Source organism: Scomber japonicus, chromosome 12 (assembly GCF_027409825.1).
Source record: "Scomber japonicus isolate fScoJap1 chromosome 12, fScoJap1.pri, whole genome shotgun sequence".
Taxonomy (NCBI): Eukaryota; Metazoa; Chordata; class Actinopteri; order Scombriformes; family Scombridae; genus Scomber; species Scomber japonicus.
In genome coordinates this window covers 33,693,366-33,715,096 of record NC_070589.1, presented here as the reverse complement: position 1 = coordinate 33,715,096, position 21,731 = coordinate 33,693,366, and the positions used below count along the sequence as shown (strand labels likewise).

The 21,731-nt window shown below is 38.6% G+C and overlaps 2 protein-coding genes across 2 annotated transcripts in view; both read right to left on the bottom strand.

The window, feature by feature from the left end:
* Window positions 1–1,438: 1,438 nt before the first annotated feature.
* The window catches only part of LOC128368691 (immunoglobulin kappa light chain-like), a 59,694-nt gene continuing 39,401 nt past the window's right edge, over window positions 1,439–21,731 (bottom strand). Inside the window, exon 6 of the mRNA XM_053329551.1 lies at window positions 1,439–1,537. The gene's annotated coding sequence lies outside the window, so the exon portion shown is untranslated. The remainder of the gene's footprint in view (window positions 1,538–21,731) is intronic.
* On the bottom strand, window positions 1,512–9,766 carry LOC128368688 (immunoglobulin lambda-1 light chain-like). The gene is made up of 5 exons (XM_053329547.1): window positions 9,724–9,766; window positions 9,314–9,631; window positions 3,867–3,908; window positions 1,939–2,244; window positions 1,512–1,828 (listed from the first exon to the last, which is right to left on the bottom strand). Exons 1-5 carry the CDS (start codon window positions 9,764–9,766, stop codon window positions 1,605–1,607), a joined length of 933 nt encoding a protein of 310 aa, XP_053185522.1. The 3' UTR covers window positions 1,512–1,604.

The following is a 21,731-nucleotide window of genomic DNA, read 5'->3' as shown; positions in this document are numbered from 1 at the left end:
AACTATATTATCTCCTGGATAGAAATACAACTTTCCTTGAACATCCCTTCAAACGCATATTGGTTAACCTATCTACACATCTCTGTTATGTAGATAAACACTGGCTGGACTTCTCAAGGCCTCTTTTGCACTAACGTTCCCGTCCTTTGATGCTTCTCTATGGGCATTACTCAGCAACAATCCTATCTCTCTTTCTGCCTTCGGCATGTAAAAAATAATGTAAATAACACACGCATAAGCATAATGAACAAACTGTACATCTAAATTGTCCTTCCAATATTTCAATAGTGGCTTGCTATACTGATTTCACAAACTTCATTAACTTGCTTTTTAACACTATATGTATAAACTAAACTAAGCTAAATGTTTATATGCTTTCTACTCCACTACACTGATTTCACAGCTATAGGTATTATTTACTTTTTAGATTTATATTGTATGAGTAAAGCTGATGATGTATTTTATATTTTAAAAACATTTAGATCACTTTGTCTTTTCAGTCACATTAAATGAACGTTGACTCCATATTTTAAAACAATGAAACATGAAGCATTTCAAGAGTAAAGAATACTTTACACAGCCACTGTATGTAAGTATGTATGATGATCAATATAACATTGTGTTGGGCCAATTTACATAATTAATTCTTTACATTTGATACTTTAACTCCATTTCGAAACTAACACTTCTGTAATTTATATATGAAAACCATGACCAGGTAAAGTATTTGCAAAAATAACTGTTATCAGTTGGTTTCAAGTGTAAGGAGAGGTCACACTAAATACTTGCTGAATACAAATTTCCTGTATTTGTTGGTTGTATTCTAATGAAGAGACTGATAAATAATTATATATGGTTATTGTAGCATTGCTAAAACAGCAAATCTAATGGTGGCCTAAGACTTTTGAACAGTACTGTAGATCAGACTGAAAACTGGAAGGAAGGAAAAGTGACAATTAAATTCATTTTGAGGAAAGAAAAATACTCTTATAAGACCCAAGAGTGTTTATTTTCATCAATTTTATTTCTTTATTTTATAATTTCCTGTACTATGTAAATCTCTAAGTTAAAATCAGTTTTCCAATAATATTTTGGTATCAGCTAAAGTTCAAAACAACAAGAAATCTTAACAAAATATCCCAAGAAAACATGTCAGTTTGAGTGATAGTTTGAATAAAAAAAAAAAGATATAATTACATAAAATAATAAAAACATCAACAGCAGACAACTTCAAACAGTAAAGTAAAAATCAAAGTGCAACATCAGGATAAAAAAAAATGTTCATGATGATGGTTTATGTCATCCAAACTCAACAATGTCTTTTCTAGTTTTACATTTCTTTTGGTCAGCATGTTGTGTCTATACAATCAATACTTGTTAACAGGTTAAATTCATTGTCACTGATTTGAAAGAAAAAGCTAATGAGCTCCTTAGATTCCTCAGGATCAGCTGTCGACTTTATCTTCAGGATTTAACAGTTAGTCAGTGAGAAGTTAAAGCTGGACCGTCAACACGTCATAAGTGACATTTGTGAAGACTGATCAAAGTGATGAATGAGATGAATTGATGAGATGTGATGGTGAGAAAAGGCGAGCAGGAAACAGTCAGTCAGCATGTGTGCAGTTGGTGGACGGTCCCTTGTTTCTGAGGATCATCAGCAGAGAGAGTCCACAGCAGTACACCAGACTCTTCACTATCAGCACTGTGTACAGCACACAGAACAGCAGCACCTGGGACTGAGACGGGACAGGAGCTGGTGGAGATGGTGCAGATGTTGGTGGTGGTGGAGATGTTGGAGTTGGTCTTGTTGGAATAAAAGTAGAAACCTCTGAAACAAAAAGTGAAAAACAAATGTCAGCACTCTGCTCCTCTGCTCTCTGACAGCATCTCCAGATGAAGCTGAATCACTGCTGAACACAGTCACCAAGCCTTCATTACCTTGTTCTGTTTGGGCCTCCACTGTGCCCCCCTCGTGCTTGATGTAGCAGCGGTATATATATGTGCTGTCCTCTTCCTGATGGAGCAGCAGGATGGAGGCGCTGCGTCCCGACTCTCTGAGCTCCCGCTGCTCAAACTCAGCAGGGGTCAGCTCCTCCAGCTGGCTGTTCTTCTGTCTTTTCCAGGAGAACTGGACCAGAGGAGGAGACATGGCTGAGGCCAGACACAGCAGGGAGCTCCTCCCCTCCAGGTGGACTCTGGATGCTGGTGGGTACTCGCTCACCACGGGCTTCACTACCTGCTCAACTGAAGTTTGACAGCAGCAACAAGCAGCACAGACACACATTCACACAGTCAACAGCAGCTTACAGCACTGCACTGCATTCAGTCTGATCCTGGAAACTACATGATCACTAAACTACTCATCAATACACCACAAACATCATCTACTGGACACTGGATCAATAATCATATCAGACTAAAGCATCATGGAAGCTCATCATATGTCATATAGAAAGATTCAAACACAATGTACCACTCTTTATCAATATTTAACTACATTCATTACTAATATCATCAAATGTGTCAAACTGAACATATATCATGACATAGCAGCCTCATAGAAAATACATTTGTTCATGATTATAATGTTTTATATCAAATATATTTACCACCATATTGATTATTAAGTTTAAAGATAATCAATATATCAATAATTTCATTTATTTCATAAAACAGTTTTAGGTTTTATATAAAACACAATCACCACAACATGTAGAGAAATGTCAAATATAATATAATGTAACATAATATAATATGATGACATTCGTCTTTGTTAAATTAAAACTATAGTTTCATTACTTGGTTCAAATATATTATATTCATATTACATTTATAAATGATTACAGTGTTTTATATGAAGTATATTTACCACCATATACTTTACTCTAATCAGACACACAATACATCAATACTTTTAACTACTTTTTAAATAGTTTCAGCTTTTATATAAACACAATTACAACATGTTCACATATATCAGATCAAATATAAGACATGATATATTTTGTTAATAAAATTAAAATATGAATCTGATGTCATATTTTCTACTATATACTTTATAAAACATTGTCATATATTTGACATTTGAAACTATTTGATTCATATTAAATGTGGTTTTATATATGCAATCATACATTTTATCTATGAATTATATTTGTTGTAATAACATTCATATATTTTTTACATTTTCTTATATTATCTGATATATCATAATCTGTATTGTATTTTCGGCTATATACTTTATAAAATGATATTGTATATTTGACATCACACCGATTTAATTTAAGTTTAAGATATACAATAATATATTTTATCCTTAAATTATTTAGATCACAACAACATTAATCTCTTTTTACCTTCATGCATTAATATATTTTCTACTAATAAACATATTTATCATCATAAAAACACAATTATCATGAGATACATTTTACCATTTACAAATATATAGTGTATATTTAACACACAATATATTTCTGACTATTTGCTTCTAAAATCACATTTAGGAACATTTATTAAATGATGTTTCACATCATATATAATCTTGTTTTTAACAAACAGGAGCTGCTGCCGAATCACTGAGATGATTAAATCCTGTTTATTTGTAACATTACTGATATCAGACTTTTTGGCTGGAAACAAACTTTGATGTGATGCATAAATAAAGAATAACTTGTGGTGTGCAGTGAGATTTGAAGCTCTTTTCAGGAGTTATTGATTAGTTTTATGTAAGAATGGCTGCAGAAAGAATTCTCTACTAAATATGAAAAAACATGTAAAGCCTGAAGCAGCAGAAACTAAAACTACAAACACATTTTCAACTTGTTCAATAAAACAACTGAAGGAAAATGAAAGTTTAGACTTACCTACAAACAGTTTAGTGCCACGGCCAAAGATCAAGACGTTGTCTACACAGTGAAAAAGCGTCGTACAAAAACCTCTCTGCTGCTGAATGTGTCAGCTGAGGTGAAAGAATCCAAATTATGAAGCAGAATCATATTTGATCTCCATGATGTGTTTCTCTAATGTTCATACCAACATGACTGTCTCTTCTTTTGTTGTATTTTTCTTGATTTCAGCCTATTAAGGTAGAGAGAGACGGGATCCTGCTACATTTCTAATCAGTCCAACACATGACACATGTTGAGTGTTGACAGAAAAGACTTATTGACCACTGGGGGCAGCAAACACATCTCCTCACTGTCATGAATGAAGTTTATTTATAGCACCTTTCACACAAAGAATGTAGCTCAAAGGGTTTTACAATTCAGAAGCAAGTTTAAAAGCATACACATACACAAGGAGGAGAGACTAAGAACAATGAGTTTTGCGGTATAAGACATTTATACAGTTTCTTTGTTAAGCAAGAGGAAGGTGCATATAAACCAAGTAATTAAAACAAAATAATAATCACATCATACCTTTAAAATAAACTACAACAGCCTGAGATTACAGTAAAAACTTAAACACTTTCACTATAGACAGATCTCTCTAGGGAGGTGGAATGTGACCTTGCTGGTGATCTGGAGCTAGTGCAAGAGTTGGAGCGGTACTAACTACATTTGTTTGGACTGACCTCTACGCACGGCTCTGGAACCAAACTCCTGGGAGGGGCTGAACTCTTTCACAAGTCCCCAGCTGAGTCCAGCAGTGTTTTAGTTCTTGTTGACTGTCTTCAGAGCAGTGTTGTAATGAAACCAAGTACCAAGTAGAATTATCATGTATCTGTACTTCATACCGTTGCTTATACTTCTGGCAACTTTCACTGTTACTCCACTACATTTCCAAAATAAAGTGTATACTTTTAGGCTGATACATTTCCCCTAACCTACTACTGTAACGGGTGGAGGTGGTAGGACCCAGTTGCAGCACAGAACACCAGTGAGCAGTTTGATCTTTATTATAGTCCACAAGGTAACTGAACAGGTATAGACAGAATGTGTAGGGCAACAGACAGGGCTAAGGGTCACCCGTTGGCAGCAGGTAAGATAATGCCAGTAGTACTCATGGACATGAGGTTGACCAAGCTGGAAGTTATGGGCTCTCCTGACAAGATCGAAGCCCAAGGACGCCACAGGGAAACAGGTGATACTCAAGGTCAGGGACAGAAGGCTAGTGCATTTACCAGGGAAGACACAAGGAGGGGAGGTCAAAAGCAAGCGGGGTCAAAACCAGGGAATCAGTCTGTGAATAAATGCTGGAAGGTCTGTTATTAAGCAATTGCAAATGACGATCTGGCCAAGAGTGAGTGGACAACAGGAGTATATATGGGGGCCAAGAGGATTAGGGAGTTGGACCACAGGGAGCTCAGGCGCCGGGGTGGCTTAGTGCCAGGCGAGGCAGAGTCCGAGGCAGGCTGCTCGTCAGCAGAGGCAGAGTCCGAGGCACAGGCCAGGGTCTGGGGTTGCTGTGCACCAGCAGGGACAGGAGCAAGGGGTTGCTGCATGCCGGCAGGAACCGGGGGTTGCAGCAACCCAGCAGTAACTGGAGATGGTTGCACTTCTGTCAGGAACAGACGTGGCAGGGCCTGCTGCACTGGCTGGCCAACCAGGCAGCGAGGCGGCTGAGGCTCAGGCTGGGGCTTGACCTGGTAGTGTGGTATCTGGGGCTGAAGCACTGGCTGAGGCTTGATCAGGTAATGAGGCAGCTGGGGCCTGGCTCTGGTCCCCCTCATTAGGCTCCTCCCCAAGCCAGGCGGGTTCCCCAGAACGGATTCTTGTCCACTGGGTCCATAATTGGTCTTCTGTCTAGGTAGCTCACTGGTGTGAGGTTGTGCGCTGGGTTCGTGGCTGGCCAGATCGTACTGTAACGGGTAGAGGTAAGGCAGTTTTATTTGTATAGCGCATTTCATACACAATGGCAACTCAATGTGCTTTACATAAAACAGAAAAACATGTAATTTGAGAAACTTAACATACAATTAACCCCCACCCCCACCCCCCCATAATAAAAACAAAGTACAGAAAAATAGCAAGACATAAATAAAATGATTGCAGCATAAAATAATAAATTAGCTTTAAAATCATTCAAAAGGACATAGAGTGCAAATGAAAGATTAAAATGTAAAGTGCTTTAAAAGAGTTCAATCATAAGCACAGGAGAAGAGAAATGTTTTTAACCTGGATTTAAAAGTGTTCACTGTTGGGGCTGATTTCAGTTCTGCTGGTAGTTTGTTCCAGTTGTGTGCAGCATAACAGCTAAAAGCTGCTTCACCATGTTTAGTTTGAACTCTGGGCTCAACTATCTGACCTGAGTCAGTAGATCTCAGAGCTCTACTGGGTTTATATTCTACTAACATGTCATTCATGTATTCTGGACCTAAACCATTCAGTGATTTGTAGACCAGTAGCAGAACTTTAAAATCTATTCTATAGCTGACTGGGAGCCAGTGTAAAGACTTTACAACTGGAGTAATGTGCTCTGATCTCTTTGTTCTGGTTAAAACTCGAGCTGCAGCGTTCTGAATGAGCTGCAGCTGTTTAATGCTTTTTTGTGGGAGTCCAGTCAGAAGACCGTTACAGTAGTCGAGTCTACTTGAGATGAAAGCATGAATCAACTTCTCCTGGTCTGTTTGAGACATAAAACCCTTCACTCTGGATATGTTCTTAAGCTGATAGAAGGCTGTTTTGGTGACTGATTTGATGTGACTGCTGAAAGTCAAATCTGATTCTATCAGCACGCCAAGGTTTCAGACTTGGTCCCTAGTTTTAAGAGAGAGTGACTCGAGATGTTTACTGACAGCAATCCTCTTCTCTTTATTGCCAAAAACAATGACCTCAGTTTTGTCCTGATTTAATTGAAGGAAATTTTGGTTCATCCAATTAGTTACTTGCTCTAAACAGTGACTGTATTGGACTGTAGTCATCTGGGGACAGTGCTAGGTATATCTGTGTGTCATCTGCATAACTGTGATTAGCGTTACAGAATTTGCAGAATTTGACCCAAGGGCAGCATATATAGACTGAACAGAAGGGGTCCAAGAACTGACCCCTGAGGAACTCCACATGTCATAGCCACTCGATCAGATTCATAACTTCCAATGGTCACAAAATAACTCCGCTCTTCCAAGTAGGACCTGAACCAGTCTAGGACTGTTCCGCTGAGTCCTGCAGTAGGAGGTAGTAGGACCCAATTGCAGCACAGAACACCAGTGAGCAGTTTGATGTTTATTTTAGTCTGCAAGGTAACTGAACAGGTATAGACAGAATGTGTAGGGCAACAGGCAGGGCTCAGGGTCACCAAAGAGTTGGCAGCAGGTAAGATAATGCCAGTAACACTCATGGACATGAGGTTGACCAAGCTGGAAGTTCTGGGCTCTCCTGACAAGATCGAAGTCGGAGGACGCCACACAGGCACAGGCAGACAAGAACAGGCAATACTCAAGGTCTGGGACAGAAGGCTGGTACGTTTACCGAGGAAGACACAAGGAGAGGAGGTCAAAAGTAAGCAGGGTCGAAAGCAGGGAATCAGGCCGTGCATAAATGCTGGAAGGTCTGGCATGAGGCAAATGATGAGCTGGCCAAGAGTGAGTGGACAACAGGAGTATGTATACTGGCTAGATTACAGATGGGGTGCAGCTGAGAGTCCAGGTGAAAAGAGTTAACTGATGAGGTGGGTGTGGCTGATTAGAAGGAGTAGAGCAGGAATGTGATAAATGGAAATTTACCAGCAGCAGGAGAAGAACAGAACAGACTGTGACAACTACAAAATAAAATCTGAAGAAATTTGAGTTGGTGATGTAATGCCTGCTGTAGACTCTGCTGCTAATTTAATTCAGTGAAGCCACAACTTATTAGTTAACATAAGCCTGGTCAGATATCTTAACATGTGATAGCGAACTTTGCTGTTTATGCAGACATTTAACTACACAACCGATTTTTCCACCAGAATTAATTCAACATAAAAGTCTTGAAGACATGTCCATAATTCTGAAATGGTTCATAACGGTTTCTGGTATAGCCTAACTGGCAACAAAATATTTCCGACATTAGGCTAATTCGGGCCACAGACAGAGAGTCAGAGTGGGCCATCATACATCCACAGCCCTGAGCCTCAGTACTGGCTCCCCCCAGGGTTGTGTACTGAGCCCCCTGCTCTACTCCCTCTACACACATGACTGTGCCCCCGTCCAACATAGCAACACCATTGTGAAGTTTGCTGATGACACCACAGTAGTGTGGCTCAACTCTGGGGGGATGAGTCTGCCTATAGGCAGCCTCCACCCACGCGGCCAATGAGGTATGCAAGTTTATTATTAGTATATTTGTAATAATAATAATCTAAAAATAATCAAGTTTATTATTAGTATATTTGTAATTATTGCGTTCACGTGATGACTGCATTTTACCTTAAGCTTCAGTGCTAATTATTCATTAGTTAAGTAGCTTTATATTTTAGTTAAAAGAATGATGTAAGATTTATTTTGTTTGTGACATATCTATTTAGTTGTAAATTATTATTCTCTGTGAGAATTTATGTCTGTAAATTTATAATGTTGTATTTTGTATTCATCCAGTTCTCACGGCATGTTGATGGTATGGATGCAATGAATGCCCGTATCTACAAGAACGCCTTGTGTTCTTGTTCTAACTGGAGGGAGTAATAACAAGAAAGTGTACCGTTCAACATTTGGGAAGTGTGATGCACTTTGGAACAAATGTGGAAAGTCCACCCTTGCAACGGAAACTGTTGAAGGTGAAAATTTGTCTCAGGACCCGTAAAAGAGTTTTCCTAATATAATTTTGTTTTATATGTAAAAATGTTTTCCAAAGTGTTAATTTGTCTCAAACTTTATAAAAGTGTTTCACATTTTGTAATATTGTTTTGCGCTTCCCGGCCACCGTACTCAACGTGCAAATATTGGTGGTTTTCTTCCAATTTTGAAAGTGACAACAGGTACAATGGCAAAAGCAATTGTCCATTTTTGTTCTTGAATCAAATGTTAATAAAGTTTGACTTTTGATCGCTCTATTATTTGTCTCTTTTATCTGTGTTATATGTGTGTTAGTTTGTCTTCATCTTGTTGTATCATTGTGCTTCTGTGTTGCTCCTTTGTCCTCACTGTGTGGAACAACAGGAAACCTGATGAAATACCTGATCAATAATATCAATTCAATATAATGTTGAAATCTAAATCCTGACACCAACAGACAAACATTTTGTCCTCAGCTCAGTTTGTTTGTGACTCTGGCTGAGATGGAGGTAAAATATGTGAACCTGGGCTGTGGTTTACTGCTCTCTTCCTGTCACTAACACTGTTTGACAGCTAGAGGTTTTTGTACAGGCTGCAGGATTCATTTCTCACTGTGGGAACCAGATTTCCAACAGCTACAGTAGTAGGTTGCTGAATGTGAGAGTTTAACTCTCTGGATCTGCAACTCACAGGCGTTCTGTGTCTTTACAGCTAAGAAATCATCTTTCTGAGGGTGATTGTAACCTTTATATAATTCACCAGTATTCCTGTTAATATAAAGAATCCTTTTGAATGTTTCTGCATCTTTCTTCTGGTACCAGTATACATAATCATAGTAACACTGATCCGTTCCTCGACAGCTGAAGGAAACTTTTTCACCAGCTCTCATGGTCAATGTTAAATCCTCCTGAATCAGCTGTGCTGCCATGGCAACCAGCGCTGTAGAGAAACAGACACACAGATGAAGGTCAGTGTGACAGTGTTTGTTAAAGGTTGAGTTTGTGGGCTCCTGATTGGCTGGAAACACTCACCTGAACACAGACAGCACAGAGCAGCAGCTGGGAGGAAAAGCATTTTGTGCTGTGGTGTTTCCTCTGGTGAACCTGGGGAGAAGTGGCGCTCTGATGCAGCTGAGGCCAAACAAGGACGAGCTGTGAGATCAGACGAGGGCCACGTGGTTTCTAACAGGTCCTCAAACCTCCCATCAGCCCCTGCAGCAGACACATAAGGCTGCTGTTTGATAATAGACCTTTTAATAAAAGACCTGATTTGTACTTGAAAAGCAGACTTTAGACTGTTAACCTTTAAGTTCCTCTCCACTTAAAACATGTTTTTATTCTCAGTACTCTCAGTCTAACTGTGTCTAATAGTTTGGAGTCAATCCTGGTCCAGAATGTAATTTATAAAAGTGTGATGTTGAAAATTCAAGCCTCCACTGGATGTTTGAGGAGGTATTAAAGCTTGTTTGAATGGAAAAACCACATTAGACACACATTATTAGTTAAAGCAGAATGTTATTTTTATGTTGAAGGGATCTTTAAGGGCAGCTCTGTTCTGTGCTGCTGCTCCAGTGTATCAGATGGGTCCAATGCAGAGGACAGATTTCATTTCAATATATGTGAGTGCTGAGAAATGACAGAAATAACATTTCAGGGATATTATGTAAACTCCACACAGAGAAACCGTGATGGGCCAGCCGGTCTGACACCAGCAGCTTCTTTCTGTGAGGTGACAGTGTGAAGCTATAACCACTGCAGCAACGTGCGTCCGTGGGATTAATTTTATTATTTACACCTTCGCTCTTTCTAATGTGACACGTCAAAATGTTTCATGTGAAAAAGACCAACAGGTTAAGACGCTCACCACAAAACTGTAACACCCACATTTTGATTCCAGCTCTCATCCGTCTCTCTCTCTGCCCTGTTTCCTGTTTCTCTGCACTTTCAACTGTCACACAAAGAGAAAAAAAGACGAAAAAGAGGCTGTAAAAGAAGAAAAGGCCTATTAATTATTGGTTTGTCTTTTTGTTGCAGTCTGAATCTTTGAGCTGCAGTTCATTTTTAACTTCCTTTGACATAAAACAGCTTTAGTAAATTTATAATATTAAAATAATTTAAAACGTATTATTGAATCAATTATTTTGGAGTTGTTTTAATCAGAATCAAAATAAGAAGCAGGTTCATTGCCGAGTAGGTTTACACATGCAGGGAAATTGTCTTATATAATATTACAAAATAAGAGAAAGAAAGACATTTACAGTAAAAACTAAATGGAACAGGATTAAATGAAATATACAAAATATTGACCAGGAATGTGCAAATATTCATAGATAATAATAATAATTTTAACTTTAATTCTTAAATAGAGAATCTTTCTGAAAAGTTATTGTCAAATCTACTTTAAATGGAATAATACTAGAAACCAAATCAGGTAAAAGTCTCTTTAAGAAGCTCCATGATCAGCTGGGATATATTTCATGTTATTTTAATAAATGTTTGTTCTGCTACCAAGCTTTTCTATCATCTGAACAGTTCTCACACCATATTTGTAACTCTGAACAGTTTGATCTTTCTCCATGAAAAACACTCAGAAGTCCTAATGGTATCTTAATATGTTGTCATAGAAGAAAGACAAGAAGTTTGTCATCTTATCAGCAGACAACAACATCTATTTACAGTCTTAAATGTGTGTCACGGCTATAAATGAGGCTTACATTAAGGTTGTGTGATGGATTTATAACAGACATGGTGATTTCATGGTGACACACTGCCTCCCTGTGGTCAGTTAAAGGAAACACAAAAGGATCCAGACGATGTCATCAATGGTCACCATGGCAACGTGATGCTTTCCCTCTGATTCTGCTGTCAGCACCACAGTGACATCTAGTGGATAAAATGACTTAATACTGATCTTAAAAGAAAGAAACTGTTACTCATCTTTTTAGGGAATGCAGACCTGTAAAATCCCTACTACAAATAAATCTTAAAAAAGCCTGTGTAGTCTATTTTATCTATAAAATGAATTTATTATATTGATATTACATAATTGTGTGTGTGTTAAAGCAGCAGTCAGGTGTCCATATGAACAGTGAAAGAAGTTTTCCTCTCTGTAATCATTCCTCCTGTTATAGGTCAACTCTCAGTTTTACATTTCACATGATATATCAATACACATATATAAGAAATATATACTCTTTATACACATTTGGAGACATGAAAACTAAACTTTGAAGAGACTAGTAGTAGTAAAAGCAATGTGTTGTTGCAGCCACCAGAGGGCAGCAGTGTAAAGGTTCAGAGCCGTTAATAGAGAGAGTTCAGACATCTCAACAATAGGCGCCATGTTGTCACCATAAGGTCAGATGGTTAGAGTGCAATTAAATGAGGCGGACATGCTATGTCTAAATAAAGCGCTTGTTTTCTCCAGTGACAGACTCATAAATGTCATTATCATTGACTCACAACATGGAAGGGATCCCTACAGAAGTACCTCTGTGTGTGTTTACCACAATAACTGTTTAAAAAAGGGTAACATTACCATCAGTAGTCAGTCATCAGTCTGTGTTTACCTTTCTCTTCTTCCACTCCCTGTAACAACGGTGTTCATAGTTGTTCATTGAAAATAAATGTATGTGTGTGTGTGTACTAAATGTGTGTATGTGCAAATACAAATAAAGTCTTGAAGATCTGCATTTATAGCAAAAATAAAAGGGCAATTGGCCTACGGTCAATAAAGCCAGCCTTTTGCCTCAACACACTTCAGGGTAAACTCATTTGAACTATATTTGGGTACAAATACAACTTTCCTTGAACATTCCTTCAAAGGCATATTAGTTGACCTATATACACATCTGTTATGTAGATAAACACTGCCTCAATGCTTCTTTTGCACTAACATTCATGTTCTTTGAAGCTCTATAGATATTAATCAGCAACAATCCTATCTCTCTTTCTGCCTTCAACATGTAAAAAATAATGTAAATAACACACGCATAAGCATAAACAACAAACTGTACATCTGAATTTGCCTTCCAATATTTCAATAGTGGCTTGCAATACTGATTTCCCAAACTTCATTAACTTGCCTTTTAACACTATATGTATAAACTAAACTAAGCTAAATGTTTACATGCAGCCTCAAAAGATACTTAACTAATCCCTAAACTTTGAAACAAAGCTTCAAAGCTATTGTTCTCATCTGACTGAGTCTTTTTGATTTTTGCCATAATCTCTGCCGCATACTCTCTTTTCATATGATTTGAATCTTTCTGACCCAGTTTGCCAGATGTTCATGCTGCACAATTATCTGTCTTATCTACCTGACACTGGCATTTGTTTTTGCTATCTTTGTCTGTTTTGATGCAACAAATAAATACCCTGACCCTAACCTTATGTGGACATACAAAGTGTCTCTTTGCAGCTTTAATTATTATTATTGTTACTATTGTATTCACCACCTCAATTTGACCATTATTATCAGTGTAAACTTCATTGAGTAGTTTATTAGTGAACACAGTACAGACTGTGGGAGCTGAGCAGACTGCAGGAGTTTGAATGTCTCACTTTATTTAATTATGTCAGTTTCTCAGCTCTGAGTTTAGGATTTGAGCTGCTTCTCTCACAGATTAATAACACAAATTAAAACTTAGAAAGCAAGCACTGAGTTCATAGTGAACTTACTGGAACGATTCTTTAAGCAGAGTGGATGGTTGTAGCCATCATTGTGCTATTAAAGTGAAAAACCACAGTGAACAGTGTGGAGGCTGCTGAGCAGAAACCCACACGGCCCATCTGCTGCAGGAAAGGAAGTGTTGATTCGCTATCAACAGTTCTTTTTTTGAGTCCTTATAACCACAGAGAACAGATTCACACCTGTTGCTGCTGTTGTTTGTCTCTTGTTGTCTGTTAACTTTTTTTCTGCTGAGCGCTCCACACACACAGTCAAACTGAGCCCAGCCACCAACAAAGGCCGCCCAACTGGAGACCCTGTCACTTTTTCTTTTTTTGTAGTTTTTTTAGCCATCAAACATACTCTTTACAGCAGGGGTGGAATGTAATACAGTACCATTGTGAGGTACTTTACATGTGTATTTCCATTTTATGCTTCTTTATACGTCCAATCTTCTACATTTCAATACTACTTTCTACTCCACTACATGAATTTCACAGCTATAGGTACTACTTACTTTTTACTATCTGTAATTAAAAAAAAACAACTATATTATCTCCTTTGGGTAGAAATACAATTTTCCTTGAATATCCCTTCACAAGAATATTGGCTAACCTATCTACACATCTCTGTTATGTAGATAAACACTGCCTAGACTTCTCAAGGCCTCTTTTGCACTAACGTTTCCATCCTTTGATGCTTCTCTATGGGCATTAGTCAGCAACAATCCTATCTCTCTTTCTGCCTTCGACATGTAAGAAATAATGTCAATAACACACGCATAAGCATAAACAACAAACTGCACATCTGAATTTGCCTTCCAATATTTCAATAGTGGCTTGCTATACTGATTTCCCAAACTTCATTAACTTGCTTTTTAACATTATATGTATAAACTAAACTAAGCTGAATGTTTATATGCTTTCTACTCCACTACATTAATTTCACAGCTATAGGTACTACTTACTTTTTAGATTTATATTTTATGAGTAAATCTGATGATGTATTTTATATTTTAAAAACATTTAGATCACTTTGTCTTTTCAGTCACATTAAATGAACGTTGACTCCATATTTTAAAACAATGAAACATGAAGCATTTCAAGAGTAATGAATACTTTACACAGCAAGTAAGTATGTATGTATGTATGATGATCAATATAATATTGTGTGGGGCCAATTTATATAATTAATTCTTTACATTTGATACTTTAATTACATTTTGAAACTAATACTTCTGTAATTGATATTCATAGTTGATTATCAAGTGTAAGGAGAGGTCACACTAAATACTTGCTGTATACACATTTCCTGTATTTTTTGGTTGTATTCTAATTAAGAGACTGATAAATAATTATATATGGTTATTATAGGATTGCTAAAACAACTAATCTAATGGTGGCCTAAGACTTTTGAACAGTAGTGTAAATCAGACTGAAAACTGGAAGGAAGGAAAAGTGACAGTTAAATTCATTTTGAGGAAAGAAAAATACTCTTATAAGACCCAAGAGTGTTTATTTTCATCAATTTTATTTCTTTATTTTTATAATTTCCTGTACTATGTGAACCTCTGAGTTAAAATCAGTTTTCCAATAATATTTCGGTATCAGCTGAAGTTCAAAACAGCAAGAAATCTTAACAAAATATCCCATAAAACATGTCAGTTTGATTGATAGTTTGAATAAAAAAGATATAATTACGTAAAATAATAAAAACATCAACAGTAGACAACTTCAAACAGTAAAAATCAAAGTGCAACATCAGGATAAAAAAAAAATGTTTATGATGATGGTTTATGTCACCCAAACTCAACAATGTCTTTTCTAGTTTTACATTTCTTTTGGTCGGCATGTCATGTCTATACAATCAATACTTGTTAAAAGCTTAAATTCATTGTCACCGATTTGAAAGAAAAAGCTAATGAACTCCTCAGATTCCTCAGGATCAGGTGTCGACTTTATCATCAGGATTCATGAAGACTGATCAAAGTGATGAATGAGATGAATTGATGAGATGTGATGGTGAGAAAAGGCGAGCAGGAAACAGTCAGTCAGCATGTGTGCAGTTGGTGGACGGTCCCTTGTTTCTGAGGATCATCAGCAGAGAGATTCCACAGCAGTACACCAGACTCTTCACTATCAGCACTGTGTACAGCACACAGAGCACCAGCACCTGAGACGGGACAGGAGCTGGTCGAGAAAAAAAAGTGAAAACAAAATGTCAGCGCTCTGCTCCTCTGCTCTCTCTGACAGCGTCTCCAGATGAAGCTGAATCACTGCTGAACACAGTCACCAAGCCTTCATTACCTTGTTCTTTTTGGGCCTCCACTGTGCCCCACTCGTGCTTGACGTAGCAGCGGTATTTATATGTGCTGTCCTCTTGCTGATGGAGCAGCAGGATGGAGGCGCTGCGTCCCGGCTCTCTGAGCTCCAGCTGCTCAAAATTAGCAGGGTTCAGATCCTCCAGCTGGCCGTTCATCTTCTGTCTTTTCCAGATGAACTGGACCAGAGGAGGAGACATGGCTGAGGCCAGACACAGCAGGGAGCTCTTCCCCTCCAGGTGGGCTCTGCATGCTGCTGGGTACACGCTCACCACGGGCTTCACTACCTGCTCATCTGAAGTTTGACAGCAGCAACAAGCAGCACAGACACACATTCACACAGTCAACAGCAGCTTACAGCACTGCACTGCATTCAGTCTGATCCTGGAACCTACATGATCACTACACTACTCATCAACACACCACAAACATCATCTACTGGACACTGGATCAATAATCATATCAGACTAAAGCATCATGGAAGCTCATCATATGTCATATAGAAAGATTCAAACACAATGTACCACTCTTTATCAATATTTAACTACATTCATTACTAATATCATAAAATGTGTCAAACTGAACATATATCATGACATAACAGCCTCATAGAAAATATATTTGTTCATGATTATAATGTTTTATATCAAATATATTTACCACCATATTGATTATTAAGTTTAAAGATAATCAATATATCAATAATTTCATAAAACAGTTTTTTTTTTTTTTTTAAAGATTTTGTTGGCATAGACACCTTTATTTATCAATAGATAGACAGGAAACATGGGAGAGAGGGGGGTGTGACATGCAGCAAAGGACCTCCGATCGGGATTCGAACCGGGGTCATCTGCGTATATGGTATGCACCCTAACCACTCAACCACCTGCGCGCCCCTTCATAAAACCGTTTTAGGTTTTATATAAAACACAATCACCACAACATGAAGAGAAATGTCAAATATAATATAATGTAACATAATATAATATGATGACATTTGTCTTTGTTAAATTAAAACTATAGTTTTATAACTTGGTTCAAATATATTATATTCATATTACATTTATAAATGATTATAGTGTTTTATATGAAGTATATTTACCACCATATACTTTACTCTAATCAGACACACAATACATCAATACTTTTAACTACTTTAATAAAATTAAAATATGAATCTGAAGTCTTATATTTTCTGCTGTATACACACTTTATAAAACATTGTCATATATATTTGACATTTGAAACAATTTTATTTATATTAAATGTGGTTTTACATATGCAATTATACATTGTCTCATGAACTATAGTTGTAATATTTTCAGCTATATGCTGTCTAAAATATTTTGATATTGTATATTTGACATCACACTGATTTAATTTAAGTTTAAGATGTACAATAATATATTTCATCCTTAAATTATTTTGATCACAATAACATATTCATCTCTTTTTACCTTCATGCATTAATATATTTTCTACTAATACACATATTTATCATCATAAAAACACAATTATCATGAGATACATTTTACCATTTACAAATATATAGTGTATATTTAACACACAATATATTTCTGACTATTTGCTTCTAAAATGACATTTAGGAACATTTATTAAATGATGTTTCACATCATATATCATCTTGTTTTTAACAAACAGGAGCTGCTGCTGAATCACTGAGATGATTAAATCCTGTTTATTTGTAACATTACTGATATCAGACTTTTTGGCTGGAAACAAACTTTGATGTGATGCATAAATAAAGAATAACTTGTGGTGTGCAGTGAGATTTGAAGCTCTTTTCAGGAGTTATTGATTAGTTTTATGTAAGAATGGCTGCAGAAAGAATTCTCTACTAAATATGAAAAAACTAACATGTAAAGCCTGAAGCAGCAGAAACTAAAACTACAAACCAATTTTCAACTTGTTCAATAAAACAACTGAAGGAAAATGAAAGTTTAGACTTACCTACAAACAGTTTAGTGCCACGGCCAAAGATGTCGTTGACACAGTGAAAAAGCGTCGTACAAAAACCTCTCTGCTGCTGAATGTGTCAGCTGAGGTGAAATAATCCAAATTATGAAGCAGAATCATATTTCATCTCCATGATGTGTTTCTCTAATGTTCATATCAACATGACTGTCTCTTCTTTTGTTGTATTTTTCTTGATTTCAGCCTATTAAGGTAGAGAGACGGGATCCTGCTACATTTCTAATCAGTCCAACACATGACACATGTTGAGTGTTTACAGAAAAGACTTATCGACCACTGGGGGCAGCAAACACATCTCCTCACTGTCATGAATGAATGTAGTTTATTTATAGCACCTTTCACACAAAGAATGCAGCTCAAAGGGTTTCAGCAGCAAGTTTAAAAGCATACACATACACAAGGAGGAGAGAATAAGAACAATGATTGTTACTGTTTATAAGAAATTATTCAGTTTCTTTGCAAAGTAAGAGGAAGGTGCATATAAACAAAGTCATTCAATAAAAATCACATCGTACCTTTAAACAACTACAACAACGTATTGGGGTCACTGTAGGTAAAAAAAAAGATGGAGCCATGGGAGGGGGGTAATATTCCAAGAAAAACATTCTGAGATTAAAGTAAAAAATCTTCACAATAACCAACAAACTAAACATCATATATATTCACTGAATGAAGATTATGAAAGTAAAATACAGTACAGTCAGTCATCCGTCTCCTACACTGTGGAGTTATAAAATTGGATGTCCCTGGGGACAAAGGACCTCAACCTGTCCGTTGAGCCTGACAGTGACAGAAGCCTGTCGATCACAATGAAGCAATAAGTGAGTGAGGTGAGAACCTCGCCCGGAAGAGACCCGGGCACTATCCTGGAGTCAGGTCTGGGAGGGGAGGCACAGCCTGAATAAACAGTGAGATGCTGCAGGGATAAAGTCTGTATATATAGATATATACACATATATCTATATATATCTATATCTATATCTATATCTATATATATATATATATATATATAAATAAATTCATTTCCATAATGCAGACAAAAATCTGCCTCGGTTACTGTTCCCCTTCCTTCGAGACAGAACAGTACATACTTATACATATATAGTCACCTTAATAATCATATATGTATACATTCATACATATATCGTCGAGTACATAGTCAACTTAACGTGTGTATATATGCAACATATTTGGACAAGAGATTTAATATTTAAATCTATATGTCTTTAACTGCTATTTCCCTGTTAGGAAGCGCTGTTTTAAAGGTATTGGTTATTGATTAGTACATTTAAAATAATGTCATAAAAGTAAACTAAGACATGTTTAGTGGATGCATGTCTCAGGGTACCATTTATTTGTTAATTGATTAAGGTCCAGTCCATGTAACGGCTCAACCCATCCACTGTTTCTCTGTTTGTGAAGGCCTGTCCCTTGATTGAGGAGCTTGAACATGACAGAGCTGCTATAGTACACAGGACACTGCAACAAGAGCGCACCTTCAGAGACAGATCAGACCCATTCAATCCATCAGCTATTTGCTCCCGTTGCTGCGCAAACGAGAATGAATGAGAATGAATGGCTAGTTTCCCTCCTGATGAGCAGGTTGGCACCCTGCATGGTAGCTCCTGCCATCAGTGTATGAATGTGTGTGAATGGGTGAATGACATGTGATGTAAAGCGCTCTGAGTGGTCGTAAAGACTATATAAGTACAGTTCATTTACCATTTACTTATAACCTTTCCAATGCATGGATTTATGAGCAAAGACCCTATTTGTACTACTGTAGAAGTTTGATAATTTACGAGATACACGGTTGGTCCCGTTAGTGCCTGTACTAAGCCATTCGGCTGATAGCTCTATCTCCACTAATTTACGACTACATGAAATAAAGGGCTGAGGCAGTGATTAGATAGACGTCATGGTGCATATGACGCTAGGTCGAAATTACGCCAAACCATCACTTTAACAAAAATTTGAGTCTCCCTAAACCTCACAGCTTTGGTGTAAAAAGCCTGCATATATCGATATCGGGTGATATCGGTATTGGAAATTAAGAGTTGGGGAATATCAGAATATCGAATAACGGCAGAAAAGTCAATATCGAACATCCCTAGTAGTAACTCTTGCATGAATGAGAATGGTTTGGTCTTTTCAGCCTAACCCTAAAGCAATTAGGCTACTTCAGGCCTTCTTCCAAGCCTGCAGCGCTGCCCTACATTGTCAAAGGAATAGTAATAGTAATCTCTAAAGGTGACCAATTTTGGTCCCATAGTTCTACTGTAAAATAAACAAATAAACAAAAGGCTTTATTTGATAATGTGGGTCTTCAAAGTGTTTCTGAAACTAAGCCTGGGATGGCTTGGGTCCATGAAATGTGAAAATTAAAACTTTGTTGTAGAGGTAAAACAAATACATTGTTTGAAAGGTCTCGACCAGGAGAGTAACTTAAGTCAGTATGAAGACTTTACATGGCTCCTGCTGTCACAGTCTGTTCTGTTCTTCTCCTGCTGCTGGTAACTTTCCATTCACCACATCCTTGTTCTACTCCTGCTAATCAGCCACACCCACCTCATCAGTTAACTTTGTTCACCTGGACTCTCAGCTGCACCCTATCTGTAATCAAGCCAGTATATATACTCCTGTTGTCCACTCACTCTTTGCATTTGCTTAATGCCAGACCTTCCAGCATTCATTCATGGACTGATTCCCTGGTTTCGACCCTGCTTGCTTTTGACCTCGTGTCTTCCCTGGTAAACGCACCAGCTTTCTGTCCCTGACCTTGAGTATTGCCTGTTCCTGTCTGCCTGTGGCTGTGTGTCGTCCTCCAGCTTCAATCCTCTCAGGAGAGCTTCCAGCTTGGTCAACCTCATGTCCGTGAGTGCTACTGGCATTATCTTACCTGCTGCCAACTCTGTCTTTGGTGACCCTGAGCCCTGCCTGTTGCCCGTGTTAATTCTGTCTATACCTGTTCAGTTACCTTGAGGACTATAGTAAAGATCATTTAAAACTGCTCACGGGTGTACTGTGCTGCAACTGGGTCCTACCACCTCCACCCGTTACAGCAAGATCTAACCAACCATGGACCCAGCACATGAGCTCCAGTGAGTTTCCTGGACAGATTAGAGGGCATCCGTGAGAGACACACCACTATAAATGCCATTTGTGCTCAAACAAAACAGTCTTTTGATGCCCAGGCACTAACTACAATGGCTTTGCAGGTACAACAGTTAACGGCTGCAATCAGCGCACAAACCCAGGCTACTGGCCTGCTGGCGTGCAGCAACCCCCGGCTTGTGTTCCTGCTAGCGTGCAGCAACCCTTGGCCTCTTCTGACGAGCAGCCTGCCTTGGCCTCTGCCTTGGCCTCTGCCTTGGCCTCTGCCTTGGCCTCTGCCTTGGCCTCTGCCTTGGCCTCTGCCTTGGCCTCTGCCTTGGCCTCTGCCTTGGCCTCTGCCTTGGCCTCTGCCTTGGCCTCTGCCTTGGCCTCTGCCTTGGCCTCTGCCTTGGCCTCTGCCTTGGCCTCTGCCTTGGCCTCTGCCTTGGCCTCTGCCTTGGCCTCTGCCTTGGCCTCTGCCTTGGCCTCTGCCTTGGCCTCACCTGGTGGTAAGCCACCCCCAGCGCCTCAGCTCCCCATGATCCAACTCCCTCATCCTCTTGGGCCCAGTATGCGGACAAGGGGTCTTGGAAGCTGACTGGTTCTACCTCCGTCGCCGGCCACCAGTGAGGTCCCATCTCTGCCTCTGCCGACGGCCTCCGCAGAGATCCTGTCTCTGCCTCTGCCCCCGTCGACAGTCTCCAGAGCGGTCCGGCTCCACCGCCGGCGAGTTTCCGTCTCCATCGCCAGCCAACAGGGGTTCTCGCTCAGATTCTTGTCTCTGCTGTTCGGCCTCCTGCCAAGCCTCCAGAGGGGTCCCATCTTCAACGATGTAGTAGTGTTCCCCAGTGCTCTGTCCTTGGCCCCCTCCTGTTCATTCATCTTCTGCCTCTTAGTCACATTCTCAGGAAATTTGACTTACAATTCCACTGTTACGCTGATGATACTCAACTCTATCTTTCC